General features: G+C 36.4%; 1 protein-coding gene across 2 annotated transcripts in view; it reads right to left on the bottom strand.

Moving 5' to 3' along the window:
• MYCBP2 (MYC binding protein 2) overlaps positions 1-26,747 on the bottom strand; it is a 262,432-nt gene that overhangs the window by 22,652 nt on the left and 213,033 nt on the right. Inside the window, exons 62-72 of one of the 2 annotated variants that reach the window (XM_080798126.1) lie at positions 22,104-22,261; positions 20,570-20,769; positions 19,584-19,733; positions 15,755-15,915; positions 13,969-14,125; positions 13,562-13,786; positions 10,410-10,475; positions 8,748-8,987; positions 8,355-8,444; positions 1,558-1,638; positions 63-329 (exon numbers count right to left, since the gene is read on the bottom strand). In XM_080798126.1, the coding sequence (XP_080654252.1) occupies positions 63-329; positions 1,558-1,638; positions 8,355-8,444; positions 8,748-8,987; positions 10,410-10,475; positions 13,562-13,786; positions 13,969-14,125; positions 15,755-15,915; positions 19,584-19,733; positions 20,570-20,769; positions 22,104-22,261 (1,795 nt within the window). Of the gene's footprint in view, positions 1-62; positions 330-1,557; positions 1,639-8,345; positions 8,445-8,747; positions 8,988-10,409; positions 10,476-13,561; positions 13,787-13,968; positions 14,126-15,754; positions 15,916-19,583; positions 19,734-20,569; positions 20,770-22,103; positions 22,262-26,747 lie in introns of both variants that reach the window. The other variant, XM_080798127.1, reaches the window with a different exon arrangement.

The raw sequence follows: 26,747 nt of genomic DNA, 5'->3' as shown, positions 1-26,747 counted from the left end.
ATGTAATTTTTAAGTGTTTTGAGGAACAAGTAAGCCAAAAGGTAGGTGGAATGACCAGTCACCTGTCTCTGGACTCGAGGAGAGGCCGTATGGAGCAGTGAAAAGAGATCCTGGAGCAGAGTTAGCTGCTGAGCCAGATATTGGCGGCCCACGTTAGAGCCACTCAGGGCTAAGACCATAGAGAGCAGCTCAAAGCAGTAAGCATCAGAGGAGGCATCTTCATCATTGGGCTGAGAATTGGCATTTTCTTTGCTTGATATAGCATGTTCCCATTCTTCACGAACTCTGGTGGCTTCCATGCGAATAGCCTGGACGATGTGAGCACACACCTATTTAAAGACAACATAAAGGATATGTAAAAACATACTTGCAAATCTGAATGTACTAATTCTAGTAAAAAAAAAAAAAAGACAAGAATGTTAGTTGATAGTCAATTTAATTCTTTCTCCCCATTAATTCTCCATCATACCATCTTAATTCATCTTATAAACAATTAAGAAAATCTAGCAGAGGGGCGCCTGGGTGGCTCAGTGGGTTAAAGCCTCTGCCTTCGGCTCAGGTCATGATCCCAGGGTCCGGAGATTGAGCCCCACATTGGGCTCTCTGCTCAGTGGGGAGCCTGCTTCCCCCCTCTCTCTCTCTGCCTGCCTCTCTGCCTACTTGTGATCTCTGTCAAATAAATAAATAAAATATTAAAAAAAAATCTAGCAGAACCATGAATAAAAATCTTAACATTTAAATCAACTACTATGTAGAAACTATTTATATACAAGTTGCCAATACCCCTGCCTGTGGTTTAAGACATCAAACAAAAGCAAATTACCATAATTTATCACTTCTAAGCCATATTTCCTTCCAGATATTATTAGCATTTCTATTCATAATGTGTTTTATAATTGATGGCATTCATAACGTAACTGGCAGCAAATTTTCTTTTTTTACTGATACATGAAATACAGTACATTTTGTAACTGGTAGAATCTAAGATTCAATGATACATTGTTAAAAAGACAAAGCACAAATAAATTTATTTATTTAAATAAGATTTAACAAGTTGAAAGTTCAAATGATGGGCTAATTTAAAACCAGTGTTTTATTTGACTTCTGAAGGGCTGATTATTATGTTATCTAGGTACTCCATTATATGAACAATCTAGCACTACCTCACCTCTTTATAATTAAAAATATTAACACTGATTTAGTTTACACTATAATCGCTCAGGAAAAAAAAATCAACTGACACAAAAAAACTGGGAAAAGGAACACAGAAAATGCGAATGAACTTTGATATAGCTGGATATTTGACACCAAAATAAAACAATCTACCTGAAAATGAGAAATAACAAATAGTAGTAAGGTAAGAAAGTTAACATTCATAACAAAATCTTTAAAGTGATGCAGGTATGCCTATTTACTCCTTCGTCTCTAGAAAAAGGCAGATACAGTCTACAGGACCTATAAAAGAGTCAGCATAAAAAAGCCTCCATAAATTTTGGAAAATACTTTACACCCTAAAAACAAAAACTGATGAAGACAATGAAATGACTATTTACCAACCTGTTTTTGTAAATTAGTCAGCTTACTCCTGCTGAATATGATTCCAACCATATGTTCTTTCAGGTCAGCGTCTGATGTTGCCTTTACACACAAAAAGGGAAGAAAAAAAACCCACCAGGCTCTCTGAATAAAATTTGTATATTTGATCTTAAAGTATCTTGAGAATTAACTATGCAGGTATTTTTTATAAGGTGAATTTATTTTAAATTGAGGTCTGTAACACTAAGACAAAGGGTAAGGTTTGAAGAAACCACTATTGGCTAACGTTGACTATAAAAAAAAATTTTTTTTGAATTTAAGAAATCCAGAGAAGCATACTACCTTTTCATGAACTTCTTTAATCTGTCAATTTGATTCACTTTAATTACATCTATTTCTAAATTGTGAGGATCCTACATTTAGTTATTAGAACAACTTAGAAAATGATATTTGATTAAAAGGGAAATATCCTAACAGAACTCTATGATAATGGTATTCTTAGAGTAGGCTAATCTACTGCAAACAGGAGTCAAAGAAACATATCAAAAGAAGAGAAATAAAGGCTGACATTTTATAGTGCTTATTATGTGAATGGCACTCTCCTGAGGTTCAGATACATAGCCATATAGTTATCACACACACACATACTCTTATTTAATCTTCAGAACAAGCCCATAAGGTAAATATGATGTTTGATTTTACAGGTAAGGAAAGTAATGCAAAGTTTCTCTTCTAAGAATAAAAAATGACTCTCAGTTTCACTTTTCTTAGGATAGAGAAAGCTATAAGAGCATGCAATGCCAACCTTAATGAAAAAGAGCTGATCATCTACAAAATCATACAATTTTGGTGCCTATCAGACAGATGAAGTTTGCAACCAGGTAAACTAAAACCCAAATAGACAAGTACATATACAGCTGGACACTTCAAAACTTTCTCTGCACTTGAAAGAATAAGTAAATGAATAAACGATAATCAGTAAAGCTCCTGAAGACTTGAACAAAACTATCAACCAAATTGAACTGATAATTATAGAGCCTCCTCACAAAACAAAAGCAGAGTTCAAGTTCTTTTCAAGTGCATGTGGATATTCGCTAAAATACGTGAGTCAGAATTCAAATCTTAACAATTTTAAAAGACCTGAAATTATACAAAGTATATGCTTTGACTTCAGTGAATTATACTAGAAATTAGGAACAGAAAGCTATTTGAAAAATCCCCAAATATTTAGAAACTAAACAAGAAACTTCTAAATTATCCAGGGGTCAAGGAAGAAATCAAAATGGAAATAAAAAAATATTCTGAACTAATGAAAAGAGAAAGAACATATAACCAACACACGAAAATTTGTAACACTCGACTAAAGCAGTGCTAAAAAGAAAACCATACCAGTACTTATATAGAAAGATATCAAGTCTTTGAAGCTAGAAAAAGAACAAATCAAACACAAAGAAGATGGAAAGAAATAAAAGAAGATACATCACTACAGATTCTATTGATATTAAAAGAATAATAAGGGTATGTTATTAACAACTTACACCAAATAATTTAGCAACTTGGATGAAATGAGAAAATACTTGAAGCACAAAACTATCAAAGTTCAGTCAAGAAGAACAGTAACTGCATTAGCCTTGTATCTGTTAAAGAAAGCACACTGGTAGAATAATTCTCTTGCTAGTTGAAACGCTAGCTAGATTCTACATTAACAAATGAGTTCTTTTTATAGTTACTTTATCTTCTTATTTTAAAAGTTCTTTCAGAATTTTCTTAAGTAGCTTTGAGATAAACAATGGGGTATTACTCAGCCATCAGAAAGGATGAATACCCACCATTTGCACTGACATAGATGGAACTCGAGGGGATTATGCTAAGTGAAATAAGTTAGGCAGAGAAAGACAATTATCATATGGTTTCACTTACATGTGGAACATAAGGAATAGCACGGAGGACATTAGAAGGAAGGGAAAAATGAAGAGAGGGAATTCAGAGAGGGAGACGAACCAGGAGAGACTATGGACTCCAGGAAACAAACTGAGGGTTTCAGAGCGGAGGTGGGTGGAGGGACAGGTTAGTCCCTTCATGGGTATTAAGGAGGGCACGTATTACGTGGAGAACTGGGTGTTATACGCAAACAATGAATCATGGAACGCTACATAAAAAATGAATGATGTGGGGTTCCTGTGGGCAGTAGTTGAGTGTCTGCTTTCGGCTTGGTTGTGATCCCAGGGTCCTGGGATCGAGCCCCACATCAGGCTCCCTGCTCAGCGGAAAGCCTGCTTCTCCCTCTCCTAGTCCCCCAGCTTGTATTCCCTCTCTCACTTGCTCTCTCTGTCAAATAAATAAAATCTTAAAACAAAACAAAAAACTAACGAGGTACCATATGGTGACCAACATAATTAAAAAAATAGCTTTGAGATATAGTTAACATACTATTCACTCATTTAAAATACACAATTCAGGGGTGCCTGGGTGGCTCAGTGGGTTAAAGCCTCTGACTTCAGCTCAGGTCATGATCCCAGGGTCCTGGGATCGAGCTCTGCATCGGGCTTTCTGCTCAGCAGGGAGCCTGCTTGCCTTCCTCTCTCTCTGCCTACTTGTAATCTCTGTCAAATAAATAAATAAAATCTTAAAAAAAATACAATTCAATGGTTTACAGTATATTCAAATATATGTGCAACTATCACCACAGTTAATTTTCGAGCATTTTCATCACTCCAAAAAAGAAACACTATACCTTTTAGTTATCACTCCCCTAGTTCATTAGCTTCCTTTTATTAAAGAAAAATACACTGACATATCTACTAACGTATAGTAATATACGGATTATCTTAATGCACAAAAAGAAAAATATTTAAGAATATCCATTTGAGGGGCACCTGGGTGGCTCAGTCATTAAGTGTCTGCCTTCGGCTCAGGTCATGATCCCAGGGTCCTGGGATTGAGCCCCATATTGGGCTCTCTGCTCCACAGGAAGCCTGCTTCTCCCTCTCCCACTCCCTCTGCTTGTGTTCCCTCTCTCGCTGTGTCTCTCTGTCAACTAAATAAATAAAAATCTTGAAAAAAAAAAGAAAACCTTTTATAAAAACTCTCAGAAAACTAGGAATAGAAAGAAACATCTTCAATCTGACTAGCACATTTACAAAATATCTACAGCTAACATCACACTTAATGGTGAAAGACTGAATGTTTTCTATTAAGATCCAGAAAAGGCAAAGATGTCTGATGTCACCACTTGGTACTGAAGGTCTTAGCTATTACACTAACACAAGAAAAGAAATTTAAGGCATATGGGCTGCGAAGGAAGTAAAACCAACCTTCTTTGCAGACAACATGATTATCTATGAGGAAAATTCTAAAAAGTCTACAAAAAAACCCTTCTAGAACTAAGAAGTGAATTTAAGAAGATCACAATTATATTTTTACATACTAGAAATAAACTGAAAAGTGAAATAAAAAATACCATTTGCATAGCATCAAAAACAATTATTATTTACAGATTGTTATTATTAATATAATTATTTAGGGATCAAGATGTGTATAAGACCTGTACAATGAAATACAAAACATTGCTGACAAAAATTAAAGAAGATCTAGATAAATGGAGAAATATATCATGTTCACGGATAGGAACACTCAATATTACTAAGATGTCACTTCTCCCCAAATCACTTAGCAATTTGGTACAGTTACAATCAATATTCCAGTTTTGTTTTTTTTTTAAAGAAGAGGAAAAGACAAGCTGGTTCTAAGCTTTATATGAAAATATAAAGGGCCTAGAATAGCCAAAATAACTTAAAAAAGAACCAGGTTGGAATCTGATCTCATGATTTCCATAAGCTGCAGGAATCAAGACACTCTGATGTTGGTTTAAGAATATACATGTAGATCAATGGAAAGAGTACAGAATACAGAAACAGACCTACATATTTATGGTGAATTTATTATTGATAAAGTATAGCTTTTTTCAACAAATGGTGGTGGAACAACTGGCTATCTACACGTAAAAAATAAACGAAATTCTGGGGCACTTGGGTGGCTCAGTAGGTTAAACATCTGCCTTTGGCTCAGGTCATAATCTCAAGGGTTCTGAGACAGAGCCCTGCACTGGGCTACCTGCTCAGCAGGGAGTCTGCTTCTCCCTCTGCCCTTCATCCTACTCGTGCTTTCTCTCTTAAATAAATAAAATCTAAAAAAAAATCCACCATCCTAATAGAATAAAAAGATTAAAAAAAAGGAATAAATGAAACTCAACTCTGACCTCACACTATAAAGAAAAATTAACTTAAAATGCATATGGCTATAAACAAAAGAATTAAAACTCTATTGCTTCTAGAAGAAAATCTTTGTGACATTAAATTTTAAGTAAGATAAAAAAACACAAGTCATTTAGAAAAAAACAGACTGAATTATACTTCATCAAGATCAAAAACTTCTGTTCCCAAAAAACAAACAAACAAAAAACCCCAAAAAACTTCTGTCCCTGAAAGATAAACCACAGAGTAGGAGAAAATATCTGAAAACACATATTGGCTAAGGAGTCTTTATCTTCAACATATATATACATATATATATATATATATATATATATATATGTATATATATATAAAAATCTTACAACCTAATATAAAAAAATAGGGGTAAAAAATTTGAACAGATACTTCACTAAATAAAGTGATGGCAAATAAGCACATGAAAATTTACTCAACATTACTAATCATCAGAGAAATCCATATTAAAACCACAATGAGATACTGCTACATACCTACTACAATGGCCAACATTTAAAAGAGTGACAATCCTAAGTGCTTTTGAGACAATGTGGAGCAACTGGAAATCTCATACACTGCTGGTAAAAATTCAAATTGGTTCAATCACTTTGGAAAGAGTTCAGCAGTTTCTTACAAAGTTAAACATACACTTAACATACAACCCAGCAATTCTACTCACAGGTATTTACCCAAGAAAAATGAAAATATACCCATACAAAAATCAGCTTTATTTATTAATAGCCAACAAAGAAACAACATAAATATCCATCAAAAGGTCAAAGAATAAACAAATTATGGTAAATCCATGTAATGGAACACTTCTCAGCAACCAAAAGAAACAACTACTGATAGGTGTTCCTACATGGATGAATCTCAACATCATTATACCAAAACAAAGAAATCATTAGAAAAGGTTACATTCTATCTGGTTCCATTTATATGACATCTGGGGAAAGGCAACACTCCAGGAGCAGAAAATAGTTCAGTGGTTGCCAGGCTCTAGGCATGAGGTGAGAGGATCGACTGCAAAGCACCCAGAGGGACATTTTAGGAGTGATGATTTTACTACTGTATATATTGGTCAAAATTCATCAAACAATACAGTTTAAAAGGATGAGTTTTTTCCTTATCTAAATTCTACTTCAAAAACCTGATGTAAAAAATGATTCTCTTAATAATTATGCGATTTCATGGGCATCTTACCACTAGCATAAACTTTTCCAATCAACCTTAACATCTTAACCTACACTCTCCTACTGTTAGTCCAGCCTCTTCAAAGAGCTCTACTCAAATCTCTTCTGTCATGCTAACTCTGACTCATTCCCTTTCCAGTCCAAGTCATACCCAATACCTACCCAAAAGACTCCTCTGACTGCTGCAGGGCATAATACTTTCAACATATTCTGAAACCCTGTGACATGTACAATGTTTTCACATAAAAAATAGATTATATGTTATACAGTATCCCTACTGATTTCTTTTTTGGGGTTGTGTGAAAGGTTCACATCTAAGAAAACACACACTTTTCTGAGGGCTTGGTACCAATTACCATAGTTACTTAGCACAAAATCACCATTTGCTAAAATTCAGTTGATTTAATGAATAATCACACAGTCTTGTAGTCATTCAAATGATATCGCCACAGGATGCTAGAAGAAACAACCAGACTTTATAAAATCTTATTTTCTATGGAGCCCAAATAGAAAGATGTGGATGACTTAGACATTACTACACCAGAAGGCACAGAGCTAGACTACGTAAGTCCTTGAAATTAGCTTTCAAAGAGCTGCCAAGGTGATTATCTGTAACATCTAACAACATAAGAATATTGAGACCAGTCAGGCTTGACCTCTTTTTGGAAATAGGTGAGGTTTTCCTCTTGGGTATAGTGCTTTAGAATAGACCAAATAAGTAAAGGCAACCACATTTTAAAAGAAATTTCAAGAACAAGATAAAGAACAGGTTATTCCAATAAAAATAGACTGAATGCGTGTGTGTTTATGCCATGGATATAAAGACAAATCAGATATGTACTTGGTTTTTAAGAAGCTATGATTCAGTAGAAGAGACAAATCTGTGTACAAGTAAACATATGGAAGAAATTGAGAAGAGACTCACAGAAACTATGATGAAGTTTAGCAGAAGGAAAACTGCATATTTTGGGGGGGAAATCTTAAAGAAGATTCCTCGAGGAGACAGTATTTTTGAACGAGACTGTGAAAGGCAGATTAAATGGAGGAAGGAGATCATCAACGGCGCACAGTACAGTAAATGACTAAGCTGATTTTACAAATCCCAACACTTGAACACAACAGCCCAAGATACAGAGGAAATTTTGTTGTTACTTATAATGCTAGCTAGATCATATATAAACAGATAATTTCTTTTGATAGCTTCTTCATCTTCTAATTAAAGTAAAAAATATTAACTGCATATAAACTATCACCCATCCATTAAAATACATGGCAATAGGTAATTTTGCTGAACAAAAGTAAGAAAATGAAAAAGGGAAATAAATATCTTTAGAATACAAATAAATACATTGTATACTTTTTCCTCTCCTTCAGGTGAGGACAGTAGTGCTTTTTCCTCTTGTTCTGGTGTAGGTTCAGCATCTCCAGAGATGAGCTTTCCAAATACCTGATGAAGACAGGAGCATGAGATGGGATCAATGGCAGTAATTATTAGTGTGGAAGCTAAAGGATGCATGAGCTAATTCTGCAAGTTTTATAATATTACTATGCTATCCTTGCTATACTTTTAAGAATTACAAGTGCAAAATGAAACACAGGAATTTTGGGCTATAAGAGAAAATGGGTCACATCTGTTGCCAGCCATCTCTAACAAGTTTTACAAAGTATTTTGTTACTGTTTTGGTGTTATTATTGAGTAAGATTTTATTTCAGGGCATCCTGTGCTAGATTATGTAGTAAGGACACTCACTTGAGATGTAATAAGTCTGAACACTCGCAGAGTCTCGGCTTCGCAGTTCCTTTGCTGGGCCACACTGGCTGAAATCTGGCCAGCAATTTTGGTGCTTTCGCCATCCTTCCAGCCCAGGACTTTTACTTGTCGAACTCTCAGTGTATTTTCTGGGCCCTTTAATTCAATCTTGATGATGTGATTATCCCCTCCTGGGAGTTCACTTGTTACCCAACCAATGTGCCTGGAATCCAGATCAACCTAGCATAACAGAAGAGGGATAGAAACCTGATGCAGCTGTCTCACTCTCTTATCACTGTCCTAGACTTAGCGCTAATAACAGCGAGCTCAAATCACAAAGACTTGTGCAGAGACCAAGGTTTACTGTGTTACTTCACACTGATTATCTTACTTAAACCTTGAGAGGGTAAGTAATACTATAGTAGCTATTACACAGATGAAGTGAGGTTAACACAGGTTAAAGGATTCTTAGTACGAGACGGAGCTAAGAATTAAAATGCAGGTCTGAGCACTTTCCAGGGACAAGTTATATAAGTAACATCACTACTCACTTTATATGTGACTGTCCTTTCCGTATACTGACTATGAGTAGGAGAACTCACAAGATCAGCATGGGGCCCTGTTTTGTGCTTTTTTTTTTTGGGTGCATCTTCATATTAAAGCACCATTTAAAGATAAATTTTTTTTAAAAAGATGAGGATTTTTGATGTGCAGTTACTTAATATGTTTTACTTTTGAAGAAAAATTATATGTAACTTCACTTTTATGATTTCTTATTTCACTGTATTTCACTGAGAGTGAAACTTTTTTCAAGGATTAAAGGTCAGTGCACTGTGAAATGGTTTTGACACTATTCACTTGATAACATGAAAACCATTCTTATGTTATTTGATGTCAAAGAGAAAGGCGCTGGGACTTCTACATTATTTATGTAGACATCTAAATTGGTATTATTTTAATTGATAATGCCAATTTTCTAGAAAGAGCATTAAGTATAAATAAATACTACCTCACTGAATAGGATTATTTCCCTAAATTTTTTAGCTTTTTAAACAAAATTAATTATTTAATCCAAAATCTCAATTCATTCTTTCCATGATTTGAAAAACAAAGCAAAACAAGTGGTCAACATTTATGGGATAAAGTTGCTACAGAAGAACTGTGATAAAGTTTCACTAACACAAGTCAGTTTATACAGAATCTCAGATACACACCCAAATAAAATCTAACTTGTTTCTAGACATGGTTTGTAAGATCAACTTGCAGCCTGGATATAGTTTCAGTGTTCTAAGTAATAGATTCAGGCTGGAGGACAATAATCTACATTTTAACCTGAAGTGTAGGTGTTCATTGTGAATTGGATCTATGATGCATTTAAGGCACCCTGAATCTTTGTAAGGGAGGTGGAGGCAGATTGGAGGACTGTAGGTACAGTATAAGCGTTCGTGGCAGGAGAACATTTAGGGCACTAATGGATAAGATGGTTAGCACAGGGATGGTTATAAATGTTCCTATATCTGGAATATTTGTCAGGTTAGTGTTTTACAAACAGATGATTTTCTATAATACTTTGGTAGCATGCCAAAATTAGTATTTAACAGTGGAGGCTGAGAAGAATTTCTCCCCAGGTAGCAAAAAATTTAATGACAAAATTTTAATTACCTGCTTTATTCTGCACAAATCTTCTACTGCTTTGCCAGTTAAGAAGGTCATTGAGGTAACTTTATTCTAAAATAGACAATTCACAACAATTATTATCCTATATTCCTGGTCCTGAATTTACAATGGTTTCTTATGGCCTACCAATATCACATTAACAGTAACTGTCATTTTTTTTCCCAACTGACCTCACTCCCTCTGCCCGACCAACCACATTCTTACAACTCCAGTCTTGCCTTATTCTCACAAATTCTACCTTCAGTCTCCATGTGCTCTGAAAGAGGAGCTTGGCATTCCCTCTTTTTATCCAAAGTCTAAAGACTAATTGATTTTTTTAAAAGATTTATTTATTTGAGAGTGAGTGAGTGAAAAAGAAAGAGCATGAGAGGGGAAAGGGGCAGAGGGACAGGTAGACTACCCACTGAGCAGGGAGCCTGATGCAGAGCCCGACACGGGACTCGATCCCAGGACCCAAGATCATGACCTGAGCCAAAGGCAGATGCTTAACCAGCTGAGCCACTCAGGCGCCCCCAAAGTCTAATGATTTAAATTCTATCCCTATCATGAGACCTTTCATAACTCTGTTTGTCACTCCTGTCCCACTCTCTCTGCTATACTTTCATTGCTTCTGGAGGTAAAAGCAAGGAAGGTAGGTGACTTAACCAACAAATACTTGTTAAGTGTCACAATGTACACGGACTGCCTTACAGACTTGGAGAAGGATGTGTGAGAATGACGGGTTCTATCCTCTCAAGATCCTTGCCACACTAGGGAAGGAACATTAATTAACACATGAAATAAATATCAAACAGAAGTTCAGAATCTTTAAGTACTGAAAAGAATCATTCTAGTACTAGAGCCAGAGACCCTAAAGTTGAGTAACTTTTATGCAAGGCACATCAAGGAACAGATTAGCACATTAATTCCTGAGAGAACTGCATACTTAGCTATATATCAGGTCTAGGCTAATGCAATTCCAACAATTGCTGTGTATGAGGCACTGGTGGTGGGCAGGTGGGGACACAGAGGTACATCAGCCTCAAGGATGCTTGTAACTCAGAGGAGGCTTCTTAAAAGGAAAGCAGATATTGGCTTACCTACTGGGGCTTTTATTTTTAATCTTATTAATTTTTTTTTTTAAGATTTTATTTATTTGACAGACACAGATCACAAGTAGGCAGAGAGGCAGGCAGAGAGAGAGGAGAGGAAGCAGGCTCCCTGCTGAGCAGAAGCCCAATGTGGGGCTTGATCCCAGGATCCCAGGACCATGACCCGAGCCGAAGGCAGAGAGGCCTTAACCCACTGAGCCACCCGGGCGCCCCCCTACTAGGGCTTTTAAAAACGAGTATTGCTACAATTCTCTCCCTAAAAGGGAAAAATGTCAAATTGACTGCCATCATTGTTCTGACGGAGAGTATGTCCTGGCTTAAAATACACCATGAATTATACATAACTTTGTACTAAACAGTAAATTCTAGCTAGAAAAATGATTTGATTTCTTACACTTGACTTTCTAGTTGTGCCAAATGAAACTCCTGGCTCCAAAAAGGAGATACGCCTTATGATATATTAGCTAAACCCCCTTTTCTTATTCACTGCCAGGGAACAGGAGTTAGGGATGGCTGTGAATGGCAAGGAATGTTGATGGGAGACTGGACTTCTGACGTTGGCATCCTATATGGGTTATCCAAGACCCAAACCTACCACTCCGGCTCCTTTTGGGAAAGGAAATACATGAATGGGATGGGAGAAGGCTGGCAATGGTCAAAGGGGATTTATTTATTTATTTATTTATAAATATTTTATTTATTCATTTGACAGACAGAGATCACAAGTAGGCAGAGAGGCAGGCAGAGTGAGGAAGGGAAGCAGGCTCCCTGCCAAGCAGAGAGCCCGATGTGGGGCGCAATCCCAGGACCCTGAGATCATGACCTGAGCCGAAGGCAGAGGCTTTAACCCACTGAGCCACCCAGGTGCCCCTCAAAGGGGATTTATTAATACTGTTTCTGCTAGCAAGCCACAACCCTTCTGAGGGAAAAATTCTAAGGAGTTCCTTCCCCAGGAATGGGGGTAGAAGCATGCGGGGCAGCTGGTGCCTCCTTCTTGGTTCTCAACAGTCCAGTAAATAGGACTCTTTTTCCTTTGTTTACTGCCTTTTGTCAAGGAGTACTAAATTCAGTTGAAAAATGTGAACAGGCTAGTGTTAGGAAGAATATAAATTATGATTATTCACGGTAGTCTAGATACCCCACCACCACTGCCGTGAAAGCTAAGAGTGAGGGCTGGAAACTGAGAGCTAATTACGTGATAGGTCAAAGTGTATTAAGTGCCATCAGAGTAATATAAAAAAAAGAACCTAGAGAAGGGAAAGAGTAAAATTTTTTTTTTTTTAAGATTTTATTTATTTATTCGACAGACAAAGATCACAAGCAGGCAGAGAGGCAGGCAGAGAGAGGAGGAAGCAGGCTCCCTGCGGAGCAGAGAGCCCGATGCGGGGCTCGATCCCAGGACCCTGGGATCATGACCTGAGCTGAAAGCAGATGCTTTAACCCACTGAGCCACCCAGGCGCCCCAAAGAGTAAATTGTTAAAAAAAGATTTTATTTATTTCAGAGAGACAGAGATAGCAACAGAGATAGAATATGAGTGGGGAGGAGAGGGAGAAGCAGGCTCCCCTCTGAGCAGGACCCTGGGTTCATGACCTGAGCTTCAGGCAGACACTTAACTGACTGAGTCATGCAGGAACTCTGGAAAGAGTAATTTTTATAGAAGAGGTCCTGGGAGAGGAACTTTTTCCTGGTCTTTCAAGATTCTGGAAGAATCTGATAGGCAGAGTTTAAGGGGAGGACTTCCAGGCCAAGAGAAGAGCTGAAACAAGGGCACGTGGGTAGGCAGTTACAGTGCATTCGTTTATTCTGCTTAGCTGGGAGCCAGTGTGTTACTTGTATCACATCTCTTTTTAGAATTGATATTCCATAGTGCCCCAGTCCTCTTAATCTGTTTTTAGAGTTAAGATTTATTTGGGAAACATAAAAATGTTGTTTGTTTGGTGAAGTTCTACATGAAAATCTTTTTGCTAAACTCAGAAATGACAGGGCATAGTCACTGATGGTCTGAAAAGAACTAATGAGCCACAAATTAAGTTTCCTTTCTTACCCCGAGATCTCGGGAATTGTCCACATGGACAGATACGTAGCGGGCATTGATTCCTTTTACACAGTTGATGGTGATGTTCTTAGTTTTGTTTTTATCCTCATCTCCTGATTCCCAAAAGGTTTCTGTAGAACCATCTGTCAAACTGCCAATCATGGCAGGTCGGCTTGAGGTTTTTATGTCAACAATGCTGGTTAAGTCCTTTAGGCACATCACTATGCACAATTCCTACCGGAAACAAATGCACGTTATTACAACACTGAAATGGAAATCCTTCCTGATAATAAGACAAACAAGACATGAGGTAAGAAACAAATGAACCAAATTGTTTAGGAGTAACTTGCAGTTTCTCCTTCTACACACTGTTGAATGTTAGCAGGATAACACAGGACAGCTGGTCAATGACTGACCTGACTCATTGCTTCAAAGCCAGACTGAATACTGATGCTAAAACTTTCTTCACTATCTCCATCATCTGATTTTGACAAAATATTGTTAATGTGATGAAAGACATTACTCTGATGGAGGAACTGGTGATCAGACTGCTTGAATTTCAGACTCCAGCACCTAAAAAGGTACAAGCAATACATTAAATAATTTCTAAGGAATTCCTGGAAAAGCACTCCATAGTTAGTATTCCAAAAAATCTTAATGTTCCAGGTGAAAAACAGAAATGGGAAAAAAAATTAGGAAATAATATCACTGCCTTTTTCTGAGAAATAAAGGTAATTTCTTTGGAACAAGGTAAGACCTAAAGAAAGTTTGCTCATTTTACATATAGAAAAATACGTTTACATATAAAGAAATTTGCTTCTGTAGCCATGAAGATAAAGGGTATAGAAACAAAAAAGGTAATAGATCAATTTTGCAGTTAGACAAGTGTTACCCCAATTGAAACAGCCTCTCAAATTTATTAGTTTTAGAATTCTATACTAATTCATCAGAGTGTATATAACACATCCTGCACTTCAAAAATCTTGTGAGGAGGAAACACAATCTCCCCTCTGCTGGTCTTATCATTAGGGCTGTGGGTAGCCAAAAATCACTCCATCACCTTACAGCTTACAAAAGTCAATGGAGCATTCATTTATATGTGTGGCTCCATATGTAGATCTGATAACAAGGTTCACAATGTAGAAGTAATGTTAAAATCTTAGCAGGCTTAGACTTAAAAGTAGGTGATGCTCCCCTACCTTGTATATAACTAAGGTTCCATTTTTCTCAAAATTCTTTTCAATTCAAAATCAATATTTTAATTTCTGTTTCTGAGACTTTGTTCTCCCTCTCCCTTTTATGACATTATAAGTCTCCTCTTAAGTAATGGAAAATTTTACATGATGGCATAAAACGTAGGAGACAAGATGAAGGACACAATTCTTCACTGAAAAGCTCACTCCCTCACTTGCAGCAAAGACATTTGCTAGTCTGAGTGGGAGTTGTAGGCTCACAGAAGACCAAGTGTGTTACACAGGGCCTGAAGGAGTAGATGGGGGGAATCAGGTACTTAGTAGCTTCATGGCCTTAGCCAAGTGACCTCTCACATCCTTAGTCTCCACCTCTGTAAAATGGGAACAGCACACCCCATCTTCCTGGCTCGAGGGTCCTCCCAGGTGCACTCCCAGGGACACAGGCCCAAGCTCTTCTTGTTTCCACAAGAGTTCATTCTAAAACATAGCAGTGAGCTAACCCTCCATGGGAGTGGGGAGGACCAGGTTTATATCACTCATTCTATAGCAAATAACTGACCATCCCCTTTGGAGTAAGCACCAGTCATTGGGGAGTGGGATGGAGGTGGCAGGGGGAGTACAGAGAGGTGGGTTTTTAAAAAATATATTTAAATTTATATTTAATATAATTTAAATATATTTAATATATATTTAAATATATTTAAATATTATTTAAATATACTTAAATATATTTGGGAAAAAACAAAATGAAAAATCTCCTCTTGGGTAGCACTGAGACAAGTGACTTGGGGTAGAAGAGGGGTGGGATGTGAGGAAAACTGTTACAGACTGATAATTTAGAGCATCAAGAGTGTATTAACCTCATTTTATAGAGGGGCAAACAGGCATGAGCTAAGAAGGAGAAGTCTTTGTATCTTACTATTTAAAAAGGTCTTTCGAGCATTTTGAGTTTGAATATTACATAAAATCTCTTCTCCACTGTACCTAGAACACTTAGATGTAAAATTACCTTAGGGCCATTTGCTGTAATGAACTGCCACTGGGGAGAGACATCATAAGATCGGAGATTGTCTGAAGTAAGCGGTGAAATGTGTGTGGTAAAGGATGAGCAGCTTCCCCGGCAATCACTATATCCGAGAGGGGATGTTCACATACTCTCGTGTCCTTCTCCTAACACAGAAATGGAAAGCGAGTTCATCAGTGTGTATACTGAAAAGGACTTTCCCCACACACAAAAAAATCATGTATACTTAGAAGTGTTCTGTATACAGTAAAGACAGTTACGTAACAGAAATGCAAGCAAGAAAACTAAAACCAAATCATACCCAAAACATGCTTTCACTAATTATGTTTTATACTATCTTTTAGGGAAAAAGTGACGAGGTCACTCATAAATAAAATCACCAAACAAATGGATACAGTATCTGTACTGATTCTGGTGAGCTCACAAATATACCAACAGGGCAACTTGTATGTTTGGAGCCTCACCCAAACCTCTGACCCACAGAGTAGTCAGCCAATAGGCAACTGTTTTCATCCGATGAGTTTTAGGTTGGTTTGTTATTCAGGAATATTTAGTTGTTAAAGGTGTGAAACAATCTTACACTGTAATTGTGTATTTTTTTCTATTTCTCCTTGCAGTTCTGCCAATTTTTACCTGTTATTTTTAAGACTATATTATTGATGCATACATGTTTAGAATTGTTCATTTTGTAGAAAGCTTTTTTATCCCTATTATTAATTTCATCTTAAAACTTTCTTTTCTTCTGATGTTAAAGAGTCACATCAACTTTATTTTGTTTGGTGTTTGTCCAGTATATCTTTTTCTAAACTTCCACTTTCAGTCTTTCTATATCCTTATGTTTTAGATGTGATGCTTATGAACAGCATCTACCTTTTGTTTTTTCATCTATTCTGACAATTTTTGTCTTTTATTTAATTAATTTTTAAGAAGATTTTATTTATTTATTTGAGAGAGAGAGAGGGAGCATGAGTAGTGGGGAGGTGCAAAGGGAGAGGCAGAAGCAGATCCCTGATGAACAGGGAGCCTGATACACGACTTGATCCCAGGACTCTGAGATCATTACCTGAGCCAGAGGCAGACACCCAACTGACTGAGCCACCCAGAAAACCATTGTTTATTTATTTATTTAAAAAAAAAAGACTCATTTATTTATTTGAGAGAGAGTGAGAGAGTGTGTGTGTGTGTGTGTGTGCGTTTGTGTAGGGGGAGTGCCAGAGATAGAGAAGCAGACTCCCCGCTGATCCCAGGGCCCCACTCAGGGCTCTATCTCATGACCCAGAGATCATGACCTGAGGCAAAATCAAAAGTTGGATGCTTAACTAACTGAGCCACCAGGCATCCCAATTTTTGTCTTTTAAATGGAAGATTTAGTCCTCTTTGTACTTACTTCTAATGTGTTACTTTCTATTTGCACCACTTCTTTCTATTTTGTTTTCCCTTTTGGGGAGTGGTTGAGTTGACTTTTCTCATTTTTCTATGAGTTTGGAAATTATACACTCTATTTCTTTTTTTTTTTTTAAGGTTTTATTTTTAAGTCATCTCTACAACTAATGTGAGGCTAGAACTCACAACCCCGAGATCAAGAGTCACACACTCCACTGACTGAGCCAGCCAGGTGCCCCCTATACACTCTGTTTCTGTTCTTTGTGTAATGATACACACAATACTTTGTGTGATGACACACACTCAACTTAATCTAAAGCTAATCAAAATCATTATCAGCCCACTGAACACCAACACCAATCATGTACATGGTATTGCTGTGTGTATTTTGGCACTAAGTTTTAAAAATCACTCCCATCACATATTACCACTTTTTATATAGTCTTTGTTAAGATTTAACACTTTCTTCTCTTTTCATTCTCAGATCTTCCATGGAAGATCTCCTATTGTAACTGAAGCGCATTACAATTTTCCTTTGTAACAGTCTGTTTGTGGCAATCCTTCTGTTTATTTTCTGAAAATATCTTTATTTTTCCTTTCTTCTACAAAGATAGATTCATTGGATTGACAGTTATTTTCTCTCAGCACACTGAAACTATCAACTGGTTGCCTTTTAAAAAAAGTTCACTGTCTTACAACTTACAATACTGTTACTGAAAATTCCGTTGTCATTCTTACCGTCCCTACTTTAAGTGTAATTTTTCCCTCCATGGCTGTTTTAAAGACCTGTTCTTTGTTTTGGTTGTTCAGATAATTCACTATGATTTGCCCACCATGATTTTTCTTTATTCTGCCTGGGGTTCACTGGGCTTTCTGATTCAATGCATTGTCATCTGTAATCAATTCTGGACAATTTTCAGGTATCAATTCCTCAAATAGTACCATTTTCCATTCTGTCTATCCTCTCTTTCTGGAACTTCACTTAGATAAATGTTACACCTTCTCATATTTTTCACTTTTTTTTTTTTTTAAGATCTTATTTATTTATTTGACAGACAGAGATCACAAGTAAGCAGAGAGGCAGGCAGAGAGAGAGGAGGAAGCAGGCTCCCCGCAGAGCAGAGAGCCCGACGCGGGACTCGATCCCAGGACCCCGGAATCATGACCCGAGCTGAAGGCAGAGGCTTTAACCCACTGAGCCACCCAGGCGCCCCCATATTTTTCACTTTTTAAAGCAACTCATTTTTTTGTTTTATTCTGGATGATTTCTTTAGGTCTCTCTTAGCAGTTCACCAATTTCTTGACTAATCTGTTGTAAATCTCAGAACTGATTTTTTTTGGTTCACTGCTTTTTTTCTAACATTAATTATTATACTAACATATAATTCTTACATGTTAATTATTTAGTTCTTTTTCAAATCTGTCATTCTTACATTTCTTCTTACATTATTAAAGTTTGTCTTTTATTTTTTATTTTTTTTTTTAAGATTTTATTTACCTATTTGAGAGAAAGAGCACAAGTCGGCGAGGGTTTGGAGGGGGAGAGAGGCAGAGTGAGAAGCAGGCTCCCCAGTGAGCAGGGAGCCAGACCTGGGGCTTGATCCCAGGACCCCGGGACCATGACCTGAGCCAAACGCAGATGCTCAACCAACTGAGCCACCCAGGCGCCCCTGTCTTTTATTTTTTTAAAAGCACATTAAACATAGTTATACTACACAGACAGATTATAAATTACAACTACTGAAATTGTTGAAAATCTATTTCTGCTGCCTGTTTTTTCTGCTAGTTCTTACTCAGGGTACTTTGTTTCCTTGTGAGTTTTAAGAATTTGGCTATGATAATGTTGTCTGATAACCTTGCAAATTAATCATAAACTATTAAGCATATAATTTTAGAATGCCTGCAGGTGAATTAAATGCAGTCTAGATTTCCATTTACAGATGAGGCCAGTAGTCACATTGTTACAGATGTGAAATGGGTCTAGCACCCAGGTTTCTAGGGTCCTAGCCAATGTCCTTCCATTATCCAGGTTGCTTCTTATAAAATCCAAGTCCTTTCTAGCCAAGCAAACATTTTTAAATTTCACGTCCTTACATAGTACATTTTTATTACCAACTTAAAGCAATGTTGTGAAGTAGATAGATCTTCCATAGAATAATGTTGCCCTGTTTATCGGTCTTATGTAGTACTGTAACAGTATATACCTTTCAAATCATTGTTTCAGGACGATAATGTTTAGTGAGAAATCAGAACTGAATGACCGCATCTTTGCCAGAGAGAAAAACATGTTGCTCATAGCACTGAAATTTTACTCTTGCCTTTAGGTTATATAACCTGTGAATGAGCTCATTCATATTACTGTGTTATCTGAAGATGGTTCTACTCTTCTATAAAAACATGGACACCCTCCCCCCCCAAAAATCTCACTTACTTGTTCTGCATTTTCTTTATTTGTTTTATTTTCCTCATCCTCTTCTTCTTCTGGTTCCACTGGAGCAGGAGTTAATGATGCCACAAAATGCCACAGAATATCATGTAGAGAAGTTGTTTGGATGACATTACACAGAAGCCAGTTGAAAGCCTGAATAAATGATGGTTAAATGAGTCAAAGAAAAAAAGAAAATATGTGAATAAATATTACCAAATATTCCATGGACCAAGTATTTCAAGTAAAGATACTAAAAACATCTGACCTTCATTTTACCAAAAACACACCGAACTTGAAATAGTCAATAATTTTGGTTCCCAATTAAAAAACATGATAGGGAAAATAATACTTATGAAATGCAACGCAGAAGTATTTTTTCAAACCACTTTTTACTTCAAAGCTTCATCTTCATATTAATTTGCTGAAGCACATTTTTTCCCAACTTGTATTTAGGATAACACAAAATGTTTTTCAAGTTCTAAACTTAAATGTATTTATATTGTTCCCATCATCATTAAAGTGGCAGGTTATTTATTATACTCATGACAAAAAAGATTAAAAATATATAAAATACATATAAAAATATGACAGATAGAAATTCCATCATTTCCAGAGAATAGGCTCAGAAAAGTTATTATAGTTAAATTTATAACTCAAAAGCCCTATTTGTCCTCTCTTTTTCATGATTCTTCTAACTGAAATGATGTCATTCTTACAAAAAGCTTTTTTAAAAAAGATGCTAACAGGATTAAAACAATAAAGCACTACAGAAATAAATTTCTTCAGAGTGCTTAAATATGGATCTCTATATTCGTTTATATTCATAAATGAAGAGTTTAATTTTGATGTGAACATTTGATATTTTTGATTGGCTAGTGTCTCTTAATTTTTTGAAATTTCTGTTGGGTAGAAAAGGAACTAACATTAAGGAAAATCATCAAATGATTTGTATGATCAATGAATCAATAACCCCATTAATGTATTCATACCTCCATGGCAAAAACTCGGCAAGCAGATTTCCTTAGGGCCTGTTTCATTGCTATTTCAAGACCTTCTAGATCATGATGTTGTATAACAAAAGCTAAAACTGGCCATTGAAAATTTCGTTCTCCTTTGGAAAGAGAACTGTGGGCTGAGATTAGCCGGGAAAGCTCAGGAGATGGATGCCTCAAGAGGGAAGAACCAACTTCTATTTATTTAAAAAAAAAAAAAAAGAAGAAGAAATTAACTTTCATTGACAATACGTACAATTAATATATTTAAGATGATATTAAAATAACAGAATCTAGCTTATTCACTATAGTATTTTTTTTCTTCTTTTTTTTTGGTTTGTTTTGCATGTCACACAAACTAACAACTTCAATTTTTACTGAGGCTGAGAAAGATTAAATATACATTTTTAAAAGATTTTATTTATTTGTCAGAGAGAGAAAGAGCAAGCCTGGGAGGAGGGGCAGAGGGAGAGGGAGAAGCAGGCTCCTCGCTGAGCAAGGAGCCGGATGCGGGACTCCACCCTGAAGGCAGATGCTTAACTGGCTGAACCACCCAGGTGTCCCGAAAGATTAAGTACCTTACTTTCCTAAAATCATGTAGCTATTGAGTCATCAAACTGAGTTTTGAATCCAGGGCTGAATCTTAAGTTCATGGTTTCTAAAACACTCTTAAAAGCTAAATGTTGTATTTTTTTTCCCTAAATGGAATCTATATAAGATATATAATTCCTATGTATAAACACTAGATTAAATCTTCATTTAAGTGGGCTACCTGATAAATCACCGTATTATCCTTTTCTCTTGGATTTCTTTCTTTATTCCTGACACAGAATCAAGCAGCTCTAATTTGAGGCTACTGATACTAACTAGCCCAGATTATTTAACTTTTTCGATGACTAAGAGCTACTTGTCTCCCCACATTATCTGTTCAGAGTGGAAGTAGCTCCACTATAGAAGCTCTATAGAGTTAGAAGCTTCTATTGGGAATGAGAATATAATTGTGAAAGTAAGTCATGGGAACCACTAGTTCACTGAAACTTAGTAGAAGGAGTAATGGTGGCAACATGTGGCTTAGAACCTAACAGGTAAGATTTTATTTTATTTTATTTTAAAGATTTTTTATTTATTTATTTGACACAGAGAGATTACAAGTAGGCAGAGAGTCAGAGAGAGAGGAAGGGAAGCAGGCTCCCCGCTGAGCAGAGAGCCTGATGTGGGGCTCAATCCCAGGACACTGGGATCATGACCTGAGCCGAAGGCAGAGGCTTTAACCCACTGAGCCACCCAGGCACCCCTAAAAGGTAAGATTTTAAAGGTCAATTTATTCTTGGAAATATCACTGGATGCTCTCTAGGTCTCTTCCAACTGAGATGCAAAATTTAGACATGCATACTGTTGGGTGTGTCTCATAAAAGGAATGTCAACCACAATTTAAAATTAATCCATTTCCTTTCAAAAACTAGATTTTAAAAAATATCTGCAAATAAAACCTTTTGGACCACACAATCTTCCTTTTTATCTTTATACTCACCAGTGTCTCCACTGTTAACTCTTCTTCTAGGAATGGCTTTCACTCGTGCAGGTAAAATGGAGTGTTGTTTATCATATTCAGAAGCAACAACTGAGTATGATCTTTGGAAGACAGTTCTCTTTGCAAGATCAGTATCGGTTATGGGACTAGTTTCCAAACTGCAGAAAGAACAGAATGACCGATAAAAACTTAGGAGAAGAAGTGAATAAAGTGAAACTATACTTAATTTATAGTAGTATAGTCAAATATATGAACTTATATCTTGTGGAAAAACACAAATTCAAAGCCAACTTGACAAGTGCTCTTTAAGTCACAATTTGATCTTTCCAAATGCACTAACATTTTGATTGATTTCAGAACCTGTGTCCTAAAACTTCTGTTTTTCTTAAATCTACTTTGCATTTTTAAATGAAAAAGAAGAAAAGGTATTAAATGTTCTAAACTCCTTTCAGAATCAAAAGCATTCTGGTGGAAGTTATGTCACGATATTCAAGAAACCTAGACAGATATATTCATAAGAGCACAGAAAAGAAAGAAAATAGATATGTACACACATAACAAATTGGAAAGTGAAGCAATTCAATGTTCTTTCTGTGCCTGAGTTTTCTATTACATTTCTCATTCTTGGGAAGTGCTGCCCACAACCCCTTCTAGAACATGGCCACACTAAGTGCAATGAAAGGTAACAAACTGATTTTTGGTGTAGAGTTATAGCATACTGACATTCTGGAAGAACTCAGTTTAAGTAAACTAACAATTTTTCTATTTACTATAGCAACATTAAAAAATACTTGAAAAGTTACTAATATAGTAATATATTATACTAATATAATACTGAGGCTTTTTATAAAAAAAAGAAATACCTTTCCTTACTTCCCCTCTAAGACAGATTATTCTTTCATATGTGTTTTTTTTTTTTTTTTTTTTTTCCTGTAACCTCATTCCAAATAGGGACAATTTTGCTCACTGTGGGTTCTGGATTTCTTTTCCATCATTCAAGCCAGGTTTGAACTCTTATGTCCGTCAGTCAAGCTTATATGTTTTCTAGAAACTAGTTACGTCCCCGGTGTTTTCTGTACTCACCACCTCTCTAAGGGTATAGACATTCTCATTTGAACAGGCTGTAAATACCTCATATAACCCAGGGTGGTAAAAGTGCCTGGATGTCAGCTTGGGCCAACAGGTTCCAGAATGACCAGAGAAGAGGGTTTAATTTAATTTAACAGAACTAATTTAATTCACTTTATAAATGGTGTTACTACAAAACTCAAGACCTTTGTTGTGCTTTCAGAGGAAGTTTATCAACTTGAAAAAAAAAAAAACAAAACCCGAACTGTTATACAACCTAAAAAGAAAATGACTTGTTCTTATAAAAATGGTTATGCTTGTAAAAAAAAAAAAAAATTCAAAGATAACCACCATAACCTCGGCTACTTTGCATCAGATAACTCCCTGTTATCTGAGGGGCTGTCTTGTATACTGTAGGTTGATTAGTAACATTCCTCACCTCTCTACACTGGGATGCCTACTGAACTAGCCTAGTTATGGCAAACAAGGATGTTTTCAAACACTGCCAGGTGTCACCTGCAAGGTAAAACCACCCTTCTACCCCCCATTGATTTAATGGAATCATTATTCATTATCTTTTGTAATAGCTTGAGTTTGTCAAGACTTTTTTAAAGAATAGCTCAAAGATGCTATATTTCCTGAATTAGTATATGCTTGGGATGTCTCAACCTGGCTGAATATAAAACACTTGAGTCATAGTTTCTTTTATTTAAGATTTTATGAAAATTACTCTTGTGTGTAAAGTATATAATCTTTTAAATGTGCTTTTCATGTATTTGATTTATTTGATTAATCCATAATTTAGTTCTAAGATTCCCAAGACCTTTTATATTTCAGTATGTTTGATCGATTAGGTAAAACTTTCAAGGTAGTATTTTCTTTCTTTTGAAGCACTGGAGACATTGTTTCACTTTTTTTCTTTCATTCAAAGTTGTGTAACAGAAGTCTGAATTCAATCTCAACTCCTCCTTTTGCAAAATAACTTCTTTTTTGTTGCTCAGATACTTGAGAAATTCTTACGGTTTTTTACTTGGAATTTCAGTAACTTAACCATTTTTTTTTTTTAAAGTTCTGTTATCTCTCATAGTCACCTGCTATAAAAATTTCCTTTTAATCTAGAAATTCAATACTTATTCATTTGGGGAATCTTTCATATAGCATTAGATATATTTTTAATTATATTGGTTGGTTTTTCTTCTTTAAAAATACTAGTCATTCCTCCTTTATTTATTAAGATTTCATTTATTTATTTGACGGAGAGAGACATTGGGAGAGGGAACACAAGCAGGGGGAGTAGGAGAGGGAAAGAAGCAGGCTTCCTGCTGAGCAGACAGCCCGATGTGGGGCTCCATCCTAGCACCTCGGGATCATGGGTCAAGGCAGAGGCTTAACCCTCTGAACCACCCAGGTGCCTCATAGTTATTATTTTTTAAAAAAGACTTTATTTATTTATTATCTGCGAGAGAGCATGAGCAGGAGGGAGGGGTAGAGGGAGAGGAAGAAGCAGGCTCTTCACTGAGTAGGGAGCCCAATGCAGAGCTTGATCCCAGGACCCTAAGATCATGACCTGAGCTGAAGGCAGCCGCTTAACCCGCTGAGCCACCCAGGTGCCCTAATACCAGTTATTCTTAGGTTAGACTGTCCTGTTTCCATGCCCGTTTTTTTCATTCTGTTATAATTATTTGTCCGTTTACTCTTTACTTACTATGATTATCTCAAATTTTACCTTTATGTCAGTCATTCAATTTACTATCCTAAATGTTTCTAACTAGTCTTTTTTTTTTTTTTTAAAGATTTTATTTATTTATTTGACAGAGAGAGAGATCACAAGTAGGTAGAGAGGCAGGCAGAGAAAGAGGGGGAAGCAGGCTCCCTGCTAAGCAGAGAGCCCGATGTTGGGCTCCATCCCAGGACCGTAGGATCATGATCTGAGCTAAAGGCAGAGGCTTTAAGCCACTGAGCCACCCATGCACTCCTAATTTATTAGTCTTTTAATGGTATCAATTTGGTCTTCAGTCTGTCCTCTTAGCTCTGTGATACATCCTTTTAATTCATTCTGTTTTTTTAATTCATTCTCACATTATTTCATTAAATATATGTCATTATCAAGTTTTCCAGTACAATAGAGTACTTATAGAATGTTCTTTTTTTCCTTGAGAGTTTTCTTTCAATTTGGGTTCTTCATCTGACTTTCATGACATACTATTTATTTTCCTTTTGATAATATTTTAAAGTGGGCAGCTCTGTCTAGGTCTTGTGTTTGTTCTGATAAAGTTTCAGTGGCCTTCCCTCAACTTCCTTTTCCACACTATTTGACACCTGCTTTTGTTATTTTTCCCCCTTCCAGAGAAACTTGAGATTTTACTGAATATTCTACATCAGAAACCATTCCACTGAGTTGGGTGTGTATCCTATTCCTGTGGCAGCATTCCCTGGCACCTTGGATTCCTGCTTTTCTTCGGCATGGAACTGTGGGAAATAGGATTCCCTAGACTTCCACTTTCTTCTGACACTAGTGGTAATGTTCAGGGCTTCCATGTTAGAGGGTTTCACCTTGACTATGCCAGTCTATGATACACAGAATATTCTAAGATATTCCAAGATATATGGAAACTTCTTTTCATTGTCTTTACCTAGAAGTTTATGCCACTTGATTTTGATCCTAAAGGGTAGTAACACCTCTATGAATCACATTTATCAACTAGTCTCAAAATGGATTCTAACTCTTTAAGAAAATCTACAGGAGATACTTTATTACCTTCAAAGATATAAAAGGCTACACTGTACTCTCCGGAGAAGCTTTTTAAAATCTTTTTCTTCTTTAGAGAAAATTTTAAAAGCAGCTTAAAAAAACTCTGATGAATAATCCACACAGGCGGGGGCGGGGGAGAAGTCTCAAGTATTTTCAGTGGAAAAACACTCATTTGGATATATGAGTTCTACTGTCTGTATTCAACTCTGTTATAGTAGTTTATAATAATAATAGCATAGTATTAACACAGTGGCATACCTGAAGAAGTGCATTCTTTCTTCCTTCAGCAAATGTCTTCCTTTCCAATGATAATGTGTTTGCACTTACTCATGCCTGTTATCTTGACACGATCCTAAACTTATCCTTTTCATTAGCCAGTTAGCCAACAAGCCACACTGACTTTTACTAGAAAACATTTCTATTATCCATCTTTTTTTCCCCATAATTATTGCCAACATAATCCAACTGCACACACTTAGTGAAAATCTTTGAGTAAATTTATAAGCTTCTCAACTGACACTGTTGAGACTATCTTTGCATTTTTTAAATTTTTTTTTAAAGATTTTATTTATTTATTTGACAGACAGAGATCACAAGTAGGCAGAGAAGCAGGCAGAGAGAGAGGAGGAAGCAGGCTCCCCGTGGAGCAGAGAGCCCAATGCGGGGCTCGATCCCAGGACCCTGAGATCATGACCTGAGCCAAAGGCAGAGGCTCCAACCCACTGAGCAACCCAGGCGCCCCTATCTTTGCATTTTTATCATGCGGTTTCTGCTCCAAAAAGTCATGGTGGTACCCTAATTCCTTCTGCATTATATTTACATGC

The sequence above is a fragment of the Martes martes genome, assembly GCF_963455335.1.
Source record: "Martes martes genome assembly, chromosome: 3".
NCBI lineage: Eukaryota > Metazoa > Chordata > Mammalia > Carnivora > Mustelidae > Martes > Martes martes.
Note: the sequence above shows the minus strand (reverse complement) of the source record. Positions and strands in the feature narration are given on the sequence as shown.